General features: G+C 38.7%; 1 protein-coding gene across 6 annotated transcripts in view; it reads right to left on the bottom strand.

Moving 5' to 3' along the window:
• ATXN2 (ataxin 2) overlaps positions 1–17,074 on the bottom strand; it is a 114,188-nt gene that overhangs the window by 44,026 nt on the left and 53,088 nt on the right. For 5 of the 6 annotated variants that reach the window (XM_027857375.1, XM_027857373.1, XM_027857372.1 and 2 more), the window contains exons 6-10: positions 11,117–11,241; positions 4,373–4,464; positions 3,529–3,726; positions 2,843–3,021; positions 999–1,208 (exon numbers count right to left, since the gene is read on the bottom strand). In XM_027857375.1, the coding sequence (XP_027713176.1) occupies positions 999–1,208; positions 2,843–3,021; positions 3,529–3,726; positions 4,373–4,464; positions 11,117–11,241 (804 nt within the window). The remainder of the gene's footprint in view (positions 1–998; positions 1,209–2,842; positions 3,022–3,528; positions 3,727–4,372; positions 4,465–11,116; positions 11,242–17,074) is intronic. The other variant, XM_027857374.1, reaches the window with a different exon arrangement.

Here is a 17,074-nt window from a genome sequence, read left to right as displayed (position 1 = left end):
CAGATTGAACTTAAACACAAATACCTTGAGCTGGCATCTAGAATTACAAAAGTTAAAAAAAAATCTTTTATTTCTTGTGTCTGAACTAAGAAACAATCTTCCTGCATTACAAACTTATTTGATGAGTCACAAGCTAGAATTTAGTATCGAGTACAGAATCAGGCCACAGAAGAAAATCCAAAGTTTCAATAGAAGCAAAAAATAGTCAAAGTTCTCTATGTCAGTTTAAGCAACATCTTGACCTAGATTCATCTCCCATCTTAAAGTACCCCTTTCACAATACAATATTCAAAAAAAAGTAAAGACCCAAGTATATAGTTACATAATTCACTGTTTGAAAAGTAAAGCTACTTTTAGCAATAGTATGTAGGGAACTAAAGTACACTTTGCTCTTTGCATCCAACTGCTTCAGGGAGAAGCTAGCCCAATCATTTATGGCCTTTTCAATCACAATAGAACAAACCAAAAGTACATTTATTTAATCATAAATCTAAAAGCATGCCTACCAACCATTGTTCAGTAGGGAAATATGAGGTCAGACACATACACTGGCAACAAGATGAACCTCTCAAAAATGATCCCAAATCTAATACTATTGCCTACTGACAATAATAATTAAATCAATGCCTTGCCAAAGGATATGTAGATAGATTTCTGATCAGAATAAAGAATGGGTGAAATCAGTTTGTTCATTCACACTCATATCATGAGTTGTGGGGGCAAAATAATTCATTTAGTACTGGAACTGACTTTTTGGTGTTATAAAACAAGCACTATTATACTGCTTTGAGCTTTGCTTCTATAAACTGGGGATCTTTTTAAAAATAAATATCTTGTAAAAACAAAAAGTTAATAGAAGTAGTCTTGATTAAACTGAAGTTAAAATGTGAAAATTATAGGTTACTAAAATAATGAAGAGAAAACAATTTTGTAATTATAAACTCACACAGGAGTTAAACAAAGACAAACAAAAATATGAACAAATCGTGGTATTGTACCTTCTGAAGACATGCGTTTAGGCATAGTAGAGACAGGAGCTGGAGAACCATGAGCAGAGGGGTGAGACGGGGGTCTGGATGGCCTCGAGGGGGGCCTGGAGGGCGGCCTTGTAGGGGTGGCTGCCCGAGGTGGAAGAGAGTTGGGACCTGACTGGTAGCGAGAAGGTGGGCGAGAGGAAGGAGATGGGCAAGGCGATGGCCAGGGAACACCTGACAGAACAAATGATATGAAGGAAAGTATAAAAACTAAAGAAAAAATCATGGGGGAAAAAAAGCAAACAGAAGAAAAAAAAGGAAAATGACAAAAATGATTTTTTTGTACGTTGAACCCTTTCAGGACAGTCATATGATTTGGTTTTTGGCATAGTTAAACAACTAGTCAAAGTTCACAAGTTCCTTTAAATGAATCTGTTGAAATGAATACATGTTCCCAAAGGGTTAATTCAGATCCATTCCTACTTGAGGAAGAAAGCCTGGTTCCTATAAAGGTTTCTCAGTACCGCCTTGTCCAGACAAGTACAGAACATGCCAGAGGACTTCGAACAATAAAACAACACAAAACTCAAGGAGAAAAGTAATGGACTCCATCAGCTCTTAATTTTCCAATGTAACACCATAATGAAGGCAAGAGGCATCTGCTCCCCCTAAAAAACACAGTTAAACATTCTGGCTCCTCGCCAAATCAAATTCTATGATCACCTGCTGATGCTGAACCAACCTCTACAATGCCAAAGAAAGGGAAGCACACCAAATCTTAACTTGTTTTTTCACACGTGTATCAATGGCAACTGGCTTGCCATTCATTAGCCTTTTAAAAAAGATAGGAAAGACCAGCATGAGCTGCTCTCTTAACGTGAAAGGGAAAGAGAAGTTACCGAGTTATGCAAACACTGGGCAGACACCACAAGAAAATTTACCTAAAATAAAATGCAGCTACAAAGTATTAAATAACCAAACACAGCTGTGCTGGTGTTGATGGATTCTGTGTAACAACAGGTCAGCGCAGTTTCTAATTTTAAATGACATCAGACTTACCTTGACTTTAGGAACTTTCCAGGTCTCCCCCCAGAGGGTCTCCCACACTTGAGTATCCTGAACTTCAGGGCACTTTTCAACTTTTTATTTGGAAAATTTTGAACGTGATGCTACTTCACCACTAATTCTCTACTCAATGAGTAAAGAAAATTGACTAAAAATGTCAACAATCTGCTCGAAGCAAAAGCAGTTCATAAGATAGTTAAAAAGCAAACTGCAGAGATCATCTTACCCTTTAAAAGAAATACTCAAGAGTGTTTAGCTGGAGAGGAATTCTGGAGAAAAAAACTTAAGGGAAAAAAAGGATGCTAGAAATCCAATGTCAGTTATGTTTTTCTCTTTACTTTGTGCCTTTTCCTTTCAATTGTACTTAAGCTTGAACCTTTTTTTTTCAGAGCTGCTATCAATCTAACAGTTGATTAGTAGTTATTAAGGCATGGTACATTTACAACAAATATTTACATCACTGTGGAAATGTTTCCATGAAACCTACTGAAATGCTATTATACATCCATTTTTAAAATTAAAAGATTTGTTTAATTTTTCCAATGTCCTTAAATCTAGACTATTGAGTCATGCATTACGTATCAATAAAATACCTTAAGACTAAAATATCTTAAGTACTAATGTACTTGCAAATGGGTTTACAAAGTGATTTTTATCAATTCAAGGTTCATAAATTCCAAACTATATAAAATACACTGTTAAAATCATTGAACACACATGCACACATACCATTTGTAAAAGATTTGAATTTTTAAAAGGACTTAAAAATCAATGAACTTCATAGATTGAGCCAAAACACTTGCCTCCATTAACGACTCTTTGGTCTGCTGCAGAATTCAGGCTAAATTCTGAAGTATGAGATCCAGATCTTGAAGGGGTAGGGCCGGATGCAGGTTGGCCCATCCTTGGTGAATTTTGTCTACCACTTCCCCATGACATGACATCTCGGGTTCTTTGTCCAGGTGGAATATACTTGCTTTCCCTGAAAGGGAAGAGTGATTCATTGACTTTATCAACATAAAAGCTAGGAAAGGTGAAAAACTGATTTTAGTACCTGAAATGCAATTTGTATGAAAAGGAACACTATGAAAGCATAAATTAAAAAAACAAAACAAAAACACTTGAAGTAACAGTAAAAGTAGTTTCAAAGGTTCATAAAACAAACTAATAAACTCTAATCTCAGCAGCATTTACCAAACTTCATTTCTAAGAATCACTGGAGAACAAATAAAGAAGATGCCACTTTATTACATGCAGTAAGATTTTATCATCACTTTTTGGTTCCTCTTTAGGATCACAAACTTAAAAGCTGGAAGAGATCATAGTAATAAAGACCATCATCTTTCCAAACTTAAAAAAGGGTTAGTGCAAGTCGTGAAAATGTTCACAAATAAGTAGGTTTGGATGAGTCACTTTAAGGATGTATACTCTATCTCACAGACCTTGCAGGAGGCAACCAAAATACGGGATCATGTTTTCCATTAAATACCTCGTGTTGATGCTGTGCCCCTCGCGCTCACTGGCATTTCTCTGAACCGCAGTATATTTTTCTTCTTCACTTCTCTCATCATTTTCAAGGGCCACCCGAGCTTTGTATTGAGCACTTGATTCAATTTCTTCGGCTAATTGGTTTGCTCGTGCTTCCCGTTTTAAGAACTCTTCTGAGTTATCTCTTTCTAATGGTACCCTAAACATGGAAGAAAAAATAAAGCGAATACTTTAGTCTTAATTCAAATGTTGAGAAACCATTTTTAAAAAGCAACAAATTTGAAGGTTTAAAGAAAAAACTTATTCAAAGATTTTAATTCCTTGGGATAGTTTAACATCTAATACTGCTGCTTAAAATGAGAAATCCTCCAAATTTCTAGCTTTGAAACAGACAATTAAGTCTTGGCAAATTAACATAAATTTGTTCAGGGCAGCTAGGTGGCGCAGTGGATAGAACACCGGCCCTGAAGTCAGGAGGACCCGAGTTCAAATCCAGTCTCAGACCAGACATTTGACACTTACTAGCTCTGTGACCCTGGGCAAGTCACTTAACCCCAATTGCCTGAAACAAAAAACAAAATAAAAACAAACAAAAAAAACACAAACAAATATATTTGTTTCAAAAACTCTTGCTTCCCAACAGGGACAGAAGAGTTACAGCATAGATAATATACATTTCCCCTGTGATCACAGAAATTTGCATTTAGGCTAGAGTGAAAATTATTATTATTATTCAAATTATTATTTGAAAAATCTGTAGGACGATTTTCCACCCAACTTTATAAATTCAGAGTGGAAAAAAGAATCTCAAGTAAGTAAGACGGAAGAAAACTTTTGAAACTCACGTATATGATGATAAACTGCTATCATAGGTGGAAACTACACCATAATTTTCTTCATTATACCGAAACATATCATTGGGATCCCATCCATTAGACTGGAAGAAAATGAAGTTTGTTTTTTAAAAGGACAGTTTCTACTCCTTAGAATTTTCTCTTGTGTTCTCAATCTTTAATCAATATTAAATATGCAGAGACTATGCAACGTAAAACTTCCAAATAGGTGTACCACAGTTGGACAATAATTAGTTATGAAAAATCATTTTACATTATAATGAGCTATAAAGTTATATTGGAACGTAGGTTAGTTTTGCTCACTTTTTTCCTCTTTTTTTTGTTATTTAATATAAGGGATGGCTCTCAGAGTCTTTTTGTTTTGTTTTTTAAGACAAAGAAAGCTTGGCTAAAATGCTTTTGTTAAGTGATGAAGTAGAAAAGTTGAGACAGGAACACAATCTGTTACTAGAAGCAGGAGGTAGTTCTTCAAACCTTGGTGGTCTGGTCCATGCATGGGGACAAGGGATGTTCAAGTACCAAAGGCATGATTCTTCCAAGGGGTAAAGGTATAGCGTGTAGGCAGAAAGGACTATCGTAACTATCTTTCATCAGGTAAACTGTGAGAAAAAACCGTGACAGTATTTTCCAGTCACATTTTCAGTCTCACCAGAATTGCCTGAAAACACTGGATGGGTGGGGCAAGAGGTCAGATCTATTCCACCATTCACTAAGTGTGTGTGATTTTGGTATATTAACTTCTCTAGGCTGGAGTTGCCACAGAAGTAAAATGAAGCATTTAGATGACATTATCTGTAAAGCTTTCTCTTTCCAATTCCAAAATTTTAAGTTGCTTTAACTGAGTTCTACTAAGTCATGCTAATAATTCTCAAATCTATTTATGCCACCCCAACCTCTCTTGCTGACCTCCATTATCACATCTCCAACTGCCTTTACAAACTGGATGTCCAGCAGACATTTTAAACACATCCAAACTGTACTTCATTATCTTTCCTCCTAGTGACTCTTCCCCTTTCCAAACTTCCCTATTACTATAGAGGGCATCACCATCCTCCCACAGTCCCTCAGGCTCACAACCTAAGGAGTCATTCTGGACTCCTCACTACCTGTCATCCTCCATATGCAAAGTGCTGTCAATGTTTATCATTTTCACCTTCATACCATCTCTCCAATACACCTTTCTCTCTTCTGACATGGCCACCCCCCCAGTACAGGCTGTAATCACCTTACACCTCAAGTATTATAATGATCTAATGGTCTCCAGTCTTTCCCCACTCCAATCCCTGAATCCAATTCAGCCACTAAAATAATTTTTGTAAAGCACAGGTTCAAACACATCACTCTCCTAATCAATAAATTCCAGTGGCTCCCTATCACCTCCAGGATCAAATACAAAATCTTATTTGGCATTCAAATCCCTTCATAACCTAGCCCCCTCCTACCTCTCCAGTCTTCTCACACCTTACTCCCCACAACATACTCTTTGATCCAGAGACAATGGCTCCCTGGCTGTTCCACAAATAAGACACTCCATCTCTTGGCTCCCAGCACTTTGTCTGGCTCTTTCTCATGCCTGGAATGCTCTCCCTCCTTTTATCTGCCTCCTGGCCTCCCTAGCTTCCTTCAAGACCCAGCTAAAATCCTGTCTTCTATAAGAAGCCTACCCCAACCCCTCTTAATTCTAGAGTCTTCTCTCTATCAACTGCTTCCTATTTATCCTGTAGAGAGCTTGATTGTACACATTTGTTTGCTTGTTGTCTCCACCATTGGATTATGAGCTCCTTAAGAACAGGAACTGTACAAATTGCCCCAACTGTCATTTACCTCTCTCTGTATCCCCAAAGCTTAGCACAGTACCTGGCATACAGTAGGCAAATAATAAATGCTTGCTGACTAGTAGGGCTCTCATTTCAGAAATGCTGAATAAATTTAATAAGGTGATCATCATCATAATGCTCATAAGTATCCTCAAAGACATAATTTCCTTAATAATTCATTTGGTAAAATTGATAACTAGTTGTTCTTGTATCTGTAGAAAGATCAGGAAGTAGACTTCCCACTTAGTGCCACCCTCACCAGAGGATAACAGTCAGTGGTGGCTGAGGAACCTTCTCAACATGAAAATATATGCCCTAATCTGTGCAACATGAAGTTTGCTTCTGCCTCCAGTAATCTGTCTAATCTTACTCTTTGGTCTCAGATACCATGTCGCTTCCATTACATAGAGACTTAATTATGGCCCTTCGGTCATTCACTGAGACATACATGTACCATTCAACAAACTGCGTTATGTGGACCATTAAAGTTCTAAAGACTGTTGCTTAGAACCAAGGACAGTAGACAATTTAAAAAGGGCATATGATTAAAAACTATGAAAATATCACTTCCCATTTTTATTAACTGATCTTACATCTAGTTTCTTCTCCTCTCCAACTGACTCTCTACAATGCTGCCAAATCAATATCCATAAAACTCCATGTCACCATACCACGCGTGACTATGTCACACAAATATTCACTCATTTCTTGCTGTCTTTTTTTTTTTAAGGCAATTTGGGGTTAAGTGACTTGCCCAGGGTCACACAGCTAGTAAATGTCAAGTGTTTGGTCTGAGGCCGGATTTGAACTCAGGTCCTCCTGACTTCAGAGCCAGTGCTCTATCCACTGCCCCACCTAGCTGCTCCCATTTCTTGCTGTCTTCATCTGATCACCAATCTATTGTCATTCTACCTCCCTCTGCCTTGCATGAGCAAACTCTGTTCTTCATCATCACAGTGTCTTCCAGTACCTCAAACCTGCAGTTTTTCCCCAGGTCAGTTCCCCCTGCACTGGCTACACTCTCCTCCTCTGTTCCCTATCTTTACTACTTGGTGAACCAGTTCAATGGTACACCGTCCTCCTCTCTGGGTCAATCGCCCGTGTATCCTATCACCACTCTCTTCCTACCAAATCTCAGCAATGGATGACGAGCACCATCTTATCTCTCTGGAGTTCCCTTCTACCTGTGTGACCATTCCTTCTCAGTTTCTTTGGCTGGATCTTCTTCTACACTGCACCCACAAATAGTGGATTTCCCTTAAGGATTTAACTGAGCCCTTTTCTCCCTATATGCTATTTCACTAAGTAATCTCAACAATTGTCATGGATCCAATTATCATCTCTACACAGATGATTTTCAGTTCTATTAGCCCAGTCCTACACTCTCTCCTGCCCAGAAGTCTCACATCTTCAGCTGCTTACAGGGCATCTTGAACTAGATGTCCCATAGACAACTTATATTCAATATGCCCCCAAATGAACTCATTATTTCTCCTCCTTCCCCTCCCCCATCTCTCTTCCTAACTTCCAAACTATCTCCCAGGCTCATAATCCAGGCATCATCCTTGAGTTGTCAGTCTATCTCACCCTTTTCCAATCAGTTTCCAAGGCCTATCAGTTTTTACTTTCATTACATCCCTTAGCTCCGCTTCCTTCTTTCCTCTAACATTGCCACTGTCCTGATGCAGGCCCTCATCACACCTGTGTTACTGCACAGCCTGCTGATAGGTCTCCCTGTCTCAAGTCTCACCCCAATCTAGTCTACCCTCCACTCAGTTGTCAAATTGATCTTCCTAAAGCACAGATCTGACTGTGCCACCTGCCTAACTGATAAGCTCAGGCACAATGTAAACTGCCTGAAGGCAGGGACTGCTTCTTGCTGTCAGATCTTTTTATCACCAGGAGAACCTAGCACAGTCACTTGCCCTTTGTAAGAGTTTAATAAATGTTTTTTTTAATTGAATCACTTAAATGAGACTGATATTTGTGCAAGTTAAAGTACACTGCTTCCTAGATTAGTTTCTTCAATACTAGCAGCAATACACACCCCTAAGGGACTAAAGCTACCACACCCAGTCACATGCCCAAAAGTATCACCTCAGGATAATTAAGGATACTTCATTTATTACTAGCTAGGTATTCTAGTAAGAATACTGGTTTTTATCAAGACATTAACTTTTGACAAATATTTCAGTATTTCTATACTGATGTAGAATATCATATATATAGAGAGAGAATATAATAATATAGAATATATATCAGTGTGAGGGACTGTCTGATGTTGGCTACTGCCAAGTGGGAGTTGTGGCAAGATGGGGTAGGAACTGGGTATTAGGAAGTTAACCGGAGCTCACACTCCCGAGGCAGGGGCTGTGCTAGGCGGAGTTGTGGTGAACTGGGATGGGCTGGATACGGAGAAGTAACCGGAGCTCACGCTTCTGAGGCAGTGGGCAGTGCTATTGGAGCTGTGATAGCGGGGGAAGGAACAGAATACAAGGAAGTAGCCGGAGCACGTGCTCCTGAGGCAGGGGGCTATGCCACGTTGGAGTGGGACGGCAGAGGACGAGTTCCCTTTGCTTAGTCCCCTCCCTAAATGCAACGTCAACCCCAGACGCCTCCTTCCTGTGTCCTTCCTGACTTCCTGGGTCACGTACCTTCCCTTTGTGTAGCACTGACCCCAGACGCCTCCTCCTGGTATCTGGGCCTGACTTCCTAGGTCACGTGCTCTCTCTTTGTCTATGCACTAATCCCAGACGCCTCCTTCCTGTATCCGGTCCTAGCCTCCTGCGTCACTTCCTCTCCCTTGGTGCGCTAAACTCAGACATCCCCTTCCGGTATTTGACCCTACAATCATTGACTAGTAGGCGGGCTGAGGAGGAGGGGCTAAGTAGGTACTTAAGGAACGGTTGTGGTCGGAGCACGCTCTCTTTGCTCCTCCTCTCTTGCTCTGGCCTTCCTGCTTGGCCTTGCTGTGATGGCCTCTGAATAAAGCTCGGGTGTTGGCACCTCCTGGTAGGCTTGTCTCTGTGTGTTTATCCGGGTAGGCTCTGAAGACTGGTAAGTATGACTTTGGCAGCCTGCTCCTTATAGGAGGAGAGTGCACGGCGCGGCCGGCACAAGTGGCGCCCAACGTGGGGCGGAGGAAACAGGCCAGAGGCCCCACAGATCAGCTGGTCTGGTCGCGGGAAGAGAGACGAGACCCATAGCCAATAGGGTGAAGGAAGGAAGATGGGACAGATGTTTGTTAAGGTCCCGGATCGGGAGGTGCTAGGGAAAGAAGTATATAAAAGAGTGAAAGAAGTGGAAATCAGTAGTGAGGAAGAATCAGGGAGTGAGGCAGAGGACACTGGAAACAGGGAATGGGAGAATAAGCGCCCAGATACCGGGAGGAGGCGTCTGGGGTCAGTGCTACACAAAGGGAAGGTACGTGACCCAGGAAGTCAGGAAGGACACAGGAAGGAGGCGTCTGGAGTTGACGTTGCATTTAGGGAGGGGACTAAGCAAAGGGAACTCGTCCTCTGCCGTCCCACTCCAACGTGGCACAGCCCCCTGCCTCAGGAGCACGTGCTCCGGCTACTTCCTTGTATTCTGTTCCTTCCCCAGCTATCACAGCTCCAATAGCACTGCCCACTGCCTCAGAAGCGTGAGCTCCGGTTACTTCTCCGTATCCAGCCCATCCCAGTTCACCACAACTCCGCCTAGCACAGCCCCTGCCTCGGGAGTGTGAGCTCCGGTTACTTCCTAATACCCAGTTCCTACGCCATCTTGCCACAACTCCCACTTGGCAGTAGCCAACATCAGACAGTCCCTCACATATCAGAAATAAATCTGATATATAAAATGGTAACAGATGACTATATAGTTCTGGTGTACCTTTACTAAGCACGTGGTATTGACAGGCTAAGATCACTTAAAAGCTAAAAAATAGGAGGTAAAAAGCTAACCTCTCATTTCAATATTAAGTGTTACATGGAGGTGACTATGGCCGGGTTTGTCCAGATCCTTTGAAGCTAAACAAGATCAGAACACTAGTCTAGTAACAGAACATGTGCATTATCCAAGCACTGGCCCAAGTGGAGAGGTGGGTTAAACACAGGGACTAACTACCACATGTAGAATTTTTTTAGTCACAGCAACTCCTAAAAAAATGTCCTCAGGGATGCAGGGAGGGCACCATTGAAATCAGACCCTTCCAGGGTACTCCTATAGCCCTTGAGATGCATGGAAGTGACCCTGTAAGCTCTGGCAGTCTTTATACAGTTGGATGGGCTACAAAACCAGGCCTAGCAAAAATGGCATCTGACAATCAGTCCAGCTAAGGAGAGGGTCCCCTCACCCCCCACCCAAAGAGGGTAATCATTGTGTGATCAATGTTTTAGCCAGAAAAAACAAAGACCACACACAAAGAACAAGAATAATATGCTCATTTCCTTCTCAACATCAGAGATATTCAGCTTCTTAAATGCAAGCTATTATTGTCATAAAGGAAACAGACATTCATAGGAAATATCACTGACTCTAAAACTCTTTTTTTTTTCAGATAGTGAAACCAGGTATAACTCAGGCTGACTAAGTGTATTGCATTTATCTTCTTCACCTACTAATCTGAATTAAGAAGCTATTTGTAATTTTGAATCACAAACGTAATTCACTAGGAATTAATCTTATTCCTATGAGATTATAAAAAAATTGAACAGAATTCTTGTATTAGCAACTTTTTGCATTAAGAAATGTTTTTAATTTATATAACTAACTTTAAAGAAATTCATTACAATTAATTCTCCTAAAAAACTAGGACTGCACAAGATAATCACATGTACAATGACCCAATTTCTTAAATCTAGCATTGTAACACTTAGCCAAGTGCCTACCATAGATAACCACACAATTAATGAACTGAACTGCAAATGTTACTTACAACATCAGTCTCTAAAGCCTCAAACTCTTCAGTGGTGGCAGTTTCACCTCCATCCCATGGTTCAAGGTCCTTCTCTTTGTGTTCACCATTTACTTTAGCACTGATAGCCGAATCAGTAAAAGCATCTGTAAAAGGTTTTAACTGAAAGGTCACTAAATCAGGTAATTAATTGCAAAGAATATTTACAAGTTACAAGACAACTAAATAAGTGCACTGTTATAAAGTCTGAAAATCAACTTTAGATTTGCCAACACAATATTCACAATAAGGATGTCTTAAAATTCAATCAATTCAGATATGGCTCAATGAAAATTGCACATCATTCTGGATGGCTATTAGAGATAATTTCAAACCAATACAATTTGAGGACAAGTGATATTATATTTTTTGCTGCTACAGTTAACATTAAAATAAATTATTTTAGATTTTTGAAGTGACAAAAAGATACTATCTACAACAAAGGAATCTTGCTTCACAAATCCATCAAGTATACATTTATATTATCTATGGCCAAAAACACAGACTTTATTCTCCAAATCCAGAAGATCCATATGCTACTTTGGTCAATGGGGCAAATAAAATATCTTAAATAGAACAGAACAAAATCTGTCACTACTCTGTGTGAAGAAAACCACTGTAACAATCATAAATTCCAATAAGGAAAAAGAACCACTCTCTCTTAGTGAGTGAGCCTCAAACAATGGTTGAATAACTACACGTTGGGTATATTAATGGAGACTCCTTTCACGTGTGGGTTGGACTAGCTAGCTTCTGAAATCCCTTTGAACTCTTAAAGTTGGTCATGATGTGATTCTACAAAAGTAGTGATGAGCCTGGAGTCACTTTATTAAGAATTTGACAGTCAATTGTTCTCAATCTACTACTGGGTGTCCTGCCTCAGTGAATCTTTGGAAGTCTGTCAATACCTCAATCTCCTGTCATGCAGCAACAAGAGTTTATAGGAACTAGAGGGCAGCAATGTCTAAGTGATTAGTCCCTTAAAAAAATATCTTCCTAGCTGGAATGCAGAAATCAAGCAGGCATTAAGCATGCAGGAATTAGAGTTCGGGGTTCAAATCTACCAGTTATGTGACCTTAGGCAAATCTTTTCTACATTTGCCATCTACAAATGAAGGAATGAGATGACCTCTGAGTCCTTTTCTAGCTCTACACAGCTATGATCCTATGACAAAACACCGAGTTTGCAATTCAATCAAGGTCTGCCCTCTGGTGGAGAATGTTGGCTCACAACACTGGCCCAGTTAGTCCAAGTGTGGGTGTAACAAATTTGCCAGACGCTGCTATCTCCACTCCTGGAATGTGCCAGCACATGTCATAGAGAACAATATTATAATTGAACCTAGACACCCTCTTCCAAATAAGGAAACAAAAGAGAAAGTACAGCTACTTTGGACCTCCTAGGAACAAACCACCCCCTAGCAGCTGTACTTCGAGAGCCCTGGCCAAAAAAACATGGAAACGATAGGGCCACAGCATCTACACCAGCTGCTCTCACTCAAACTCACTTCAAAATTACAAAAAGCTGTATGTGGGTGGTAAGGACGATAATCACCTACAATGTGAAGAGCTTTTCCCTCTCAACCCCTCCCTAACGTTCAAATCCCAGCACCTAAAAGAATTCAAAGGAGAGTTTCTAATAAAGAGGGAATTTGAATCAGGTAAAAAGCCAGTAATTAAGTCAATCAAGACTGCCTCCTTAGATAAGTTATCTATTTGCCTTTGAGAACTGGGTTCATAAGATCAAAAGTGCGCTACAGGGCTTATCTCGTCACAAGGCACTGCAGGTCTGAGCTGGAGACAGGGTGCTCTGGGCCCAGATCCGGCCTTAGACAAGCTATGTGACCCCAGGTAAGTCCTGTAACCTTTTTATGCTTCTGTTTCCTCACGTGTAAAGTGGAGGTTGGACTTTGTGACTTCTACTCTTCCTTTCAGCTCCAAATCAAGCACACCTCATAAAAAGTATTTAGATTCAAAACTTCTAGTGTCTAGCATAGCAGTAGTGTATTTCACACAGTAAGTATTTACTCAAAGCTGCTTGTTTTTAGATGATTTGACGTAACATGACATTAATATTTCTTTTTGAGTATCCTTTAAATAATGAAATTCATCATGTGTGCTTTTAGAATGTGAAGTTTTGTGTAATCTTCTCCTCAAAAGGAATTTAAATTCCTACCCAAATTCTCAAATAAAAAATAAAAGGGAAATCAAATAAATCTCCATCTAGACATACTAAAACTAGATTTAGTAATTAGATGATCAATTAGTATCTTCAAATTCACATTAATGTACTATTTATACCAGTTGTTAAAAACTTACAAATGAAAAAAAAAAAAAACTAAGGCATTATAGATTAAGTATTCAATATCAAAGATATTATGCTTTTGGATCCAGGAAACTAAAAGTCATGTGAAAAGAGTTGCAAATAGCAAGTGAAAAAATATATATTTTTTAAATTGAGCAGTCCTTTTCTGTCTTTTAGAGAGTGCACATGTGCAGAAATAAAGGTACCCTGAATTCTATAAAATAACTCCTTTGTGTTTGGGAAAGGGTCAAGACCACAACAAGCTGTCTTCAAATCCTAAGTTTGATATGTAAAAGAAAAAGAGCTTTAAATTGCTTACGTGGGCATAATTCTCATTGAAAAAAAAAATTAAAGGGAGACTGCCCAACTGGAACCAACATGAAAAATCATCTATATAAAGTCCACTTAGCAACAATTTTTCAACCCTACAGTGATTTGGCAGACCATGATTTGATTTCTAATTAAGAGACACATCCTGCCAACTTATTTTATTTTGCTTAGTTAGTCTTTTTTGTCATTAATCTGGGGTTTTGTGATACTATCCTGTTAAAATAAATACTCAAGTGTCAACAGTTATGTATTAACTTCATTACATGTTCAAGAAACAGACAATAATGGAAGGAGAAAGTTCAATACATACATACAAGTACAAAGTGAAATTAGTTTTCATATCATTAAGTGTTTTGACCAGAATTAAAGTTTCACTTTAAAGATGAGCTTTAGGAAAAACAATACATAAAGGTAGAAAACTGAAGCAAGATGAAACTATTATTATTTGTTGGACTCTGGAGAAAACCTTTATTTGCAGGGCTATTGGGCCACCTGGCAATTAATGCTATGACCTGGTTAAGATTCCAGCATTCCAACCACAGAATTTTAACATTAATCATATTACTTCATCCTATCCCTTATTTAGGTGGTAGAGGCTGACCAAGTCTTACATACCTCATTCTGTACTGTCATCCAGATAATTCATAAATACCTTTGAACAAGTACTCTAATACTGTGCAGTGTGGCAATATGTATCATTCTGTTATTACATTTGAGATACTATAACTGAATAGCAAGGAAATCAGTTGGCAGTGAAGTATTCTCAACAGGACAGTGGAAATTTGCATGCAGGTTTTTATAGTGCCATAATACACAAGCCAAGTAATTTCTATTACACAGTGGAGTGAGAAACAAGCATTTATAACAGCAAGATGCAGTAACAAAACAGACTGCTAAAAAAAAAAAAAAAGTTACCTGTTTCTGAAGGAACTACAGATACGGAAAGAGAAAAAAAAATTAAAATAATCAGACAGAGTCAAGAAAGACTTAATTCTTCAGTCCCAGTAAGCGTGTGTGTGTGTGTGTGTGTGTGTGTGTGTGTGTCTGTCTGTCTGTCTCTCTCAAACTACAAGAAGCCTCTGCGGTCAAACACCCAACTCACAAACATCCCATAGGGACATATAAGGCTCCACAGGGACTCTCCCTTCTCCTCCCCTCCCCATATCTATACCCCAGAATCCAAGGGGCAACAATCCTGGTATTCTGAGCCAAGGGTTCCACTCTGTGGCTGGCAGGAGGAAAAAATTAGCCACCATCTCTTCCCCTTCAGAAGATGACGTTTCCTTGCCACCTCCTTTTCTCTATATTTTACAAATTTCAGGCCTCATAAATTTGATCTCAGAAAATCACTTCCTCACCAATCTATCCTTTTCAATACATTCTCACCACTTTTACAATCTTTGCCCTGTGACTTCAAGATAATTTCTTTCTCTCCCTTTTTTGTGCCCTACACCATCATCATTGGTAAACAAAGCTGATTTTTGTCACATAACAGCCTTAAAGATAAATTTAAAACAAATTCAATTTCATTTGTTTTGCTTAATGCTAACATTATAACAATATTGTTTTCTATACCTTTTCATTGCACATATATAGTATTTTAACTAATTACATGCTCAACTAAATGTTGTGGGCCAGCCTACATAGCTAATTGCCATTTACAACATTATTTCATTAGGAAAACTGAACTCCTAATAAAATTACAAATGAAATTTTAGAATGTTTGGATGTTATACACGGTAGCTTGGGACTGCGTGTTATTTAGAGAACAGAGACCAGGTTGTTGACTACATTCAGAATGCATTCATGCATTTCAAAGATTTGCAATAATCTTTCTTAAAAAAACTGAAAAAGTTATTTATTCTTTAATTTTGAGTGACCCACCATAGACAATGAAATGACCCCATTGAAAAAAACTTACATGGATTGATAGGGGTCCTTTTACCTTTGGTAAAGAGCTAATTCAACCTACTAGCAATTCTTCAGGCAAAAGGACTAAAACACTAAATTCAAGTCATTCTTTAGTCAAAGGTTCCTAAGGGGAATCCTAAAAAGTTTCAACAGAAAACTACTGAAAATAGAATAAATTCAATAGGCTACCATGAATATATTTATTTATAATCCCCCACAAAGTCCTATTCTAACACCTGATGATGGCATAGAAGTGGCCTTGGGTCCCCAAAACTGGAGTACAAGTTTTAGCAGGTTTCATCATGCCAGAAGACTTCAAATAAAATCCAAGAGAGAGAATGAGTGAGCTTAAAGGGGACAGTTCATAAAGACCTCAAGAATTATTTGACCACATAAACCCAGAGAAGAAAGTTAAGTTATAAAATGGCCCTCAGCTCATGTGGCACTATTAGGCTTTTTACAAGGACAGTAAAGTATACAGAGGTTGTAATACTCACAATTTTTAGACCATCTAGGAACATTAATTTAATAACAGGTATTCCAAATGGACAACTTTTGCCCAATAACCAAAAGTTGAAATACTATTGCAAGGACTGAACTACTTCAATAATGACAATTCTAACGGGGGAAAAATAACTAACCAAAAGACAAAAAAAAAGTTGTTGGAGGTCACTTCAATGACTTTGATAAAGTTAATATTGATGGAATGCTTATCACATTGCAAAGTAAGCGAAGACAGAAAAGATATATAATATAGGAAACTGCCAAATCAGGAATTAAAAAAAAAACTTGAAAAATCTAAAAGTTATTTATATTGAGAAATTAACTTTAATACAAATAAATGTAAATTTTATATTTAGTTCCTCCAAAATTTACTTTTCAAGTTTGAGACAATACAACAATTCAGCTGAAAACGTTCTGAGGTTTTAACCAACTGTAAATTCAGTGAGTCAAGTAAGCCATAGAAGCCAGTGGCTCCTATTTAGTGCTTGACACGTCCTCACAATGGATGAAAGGGTTTCCATCTTTTCTTTTCTGGTAACAAGCACATTTGGAGCATTCTAAGTTTGTTTCTGAAATGATCACACTCACAATAATTTTCACCATCTTTATGCGCTATTACATCCAACTCTAAAGCATAGCCTATTCTTGCAGTTTCTCAACTTGTCATCAAATTGTTTCCAAACCACCAATAAGGTTCGACCTTCTTGCACAAATATGATTCCCAATGGTAAGAGGCATGTGCTCATTCTTATTTGCATACTCCTTTCCAGATACCCTATAATCTTAATGCATCAGCGGTGTAATTACATGATCGAGATATTATAATCATAGATATGTGGTACAGTGGATAGATAACACTGTGTCTGGAGTCAGAAAGATTTTATTTCAAA

This window comes from Vombatus ursinus, unplaced genomic scaffold (assembly GCF_900497805.2).
Source record: "Vombatus ursinus unplaced genomic scaffold, bare-nosed wombat genome assembly UNPS02012122.1, whole genome shotgun sequence".
Classification (NCBI taxonomy): Eukaryota; Metazoa; Chordata; class Mammalia; order Diprotodontia; family Vombatidae; genus Vombatus; species Vombatus ursinus.
Note: the sequence above shows the minus strand (reverse complement) of the source record. Positions and strands in the feature narration are given on the sequence as shown.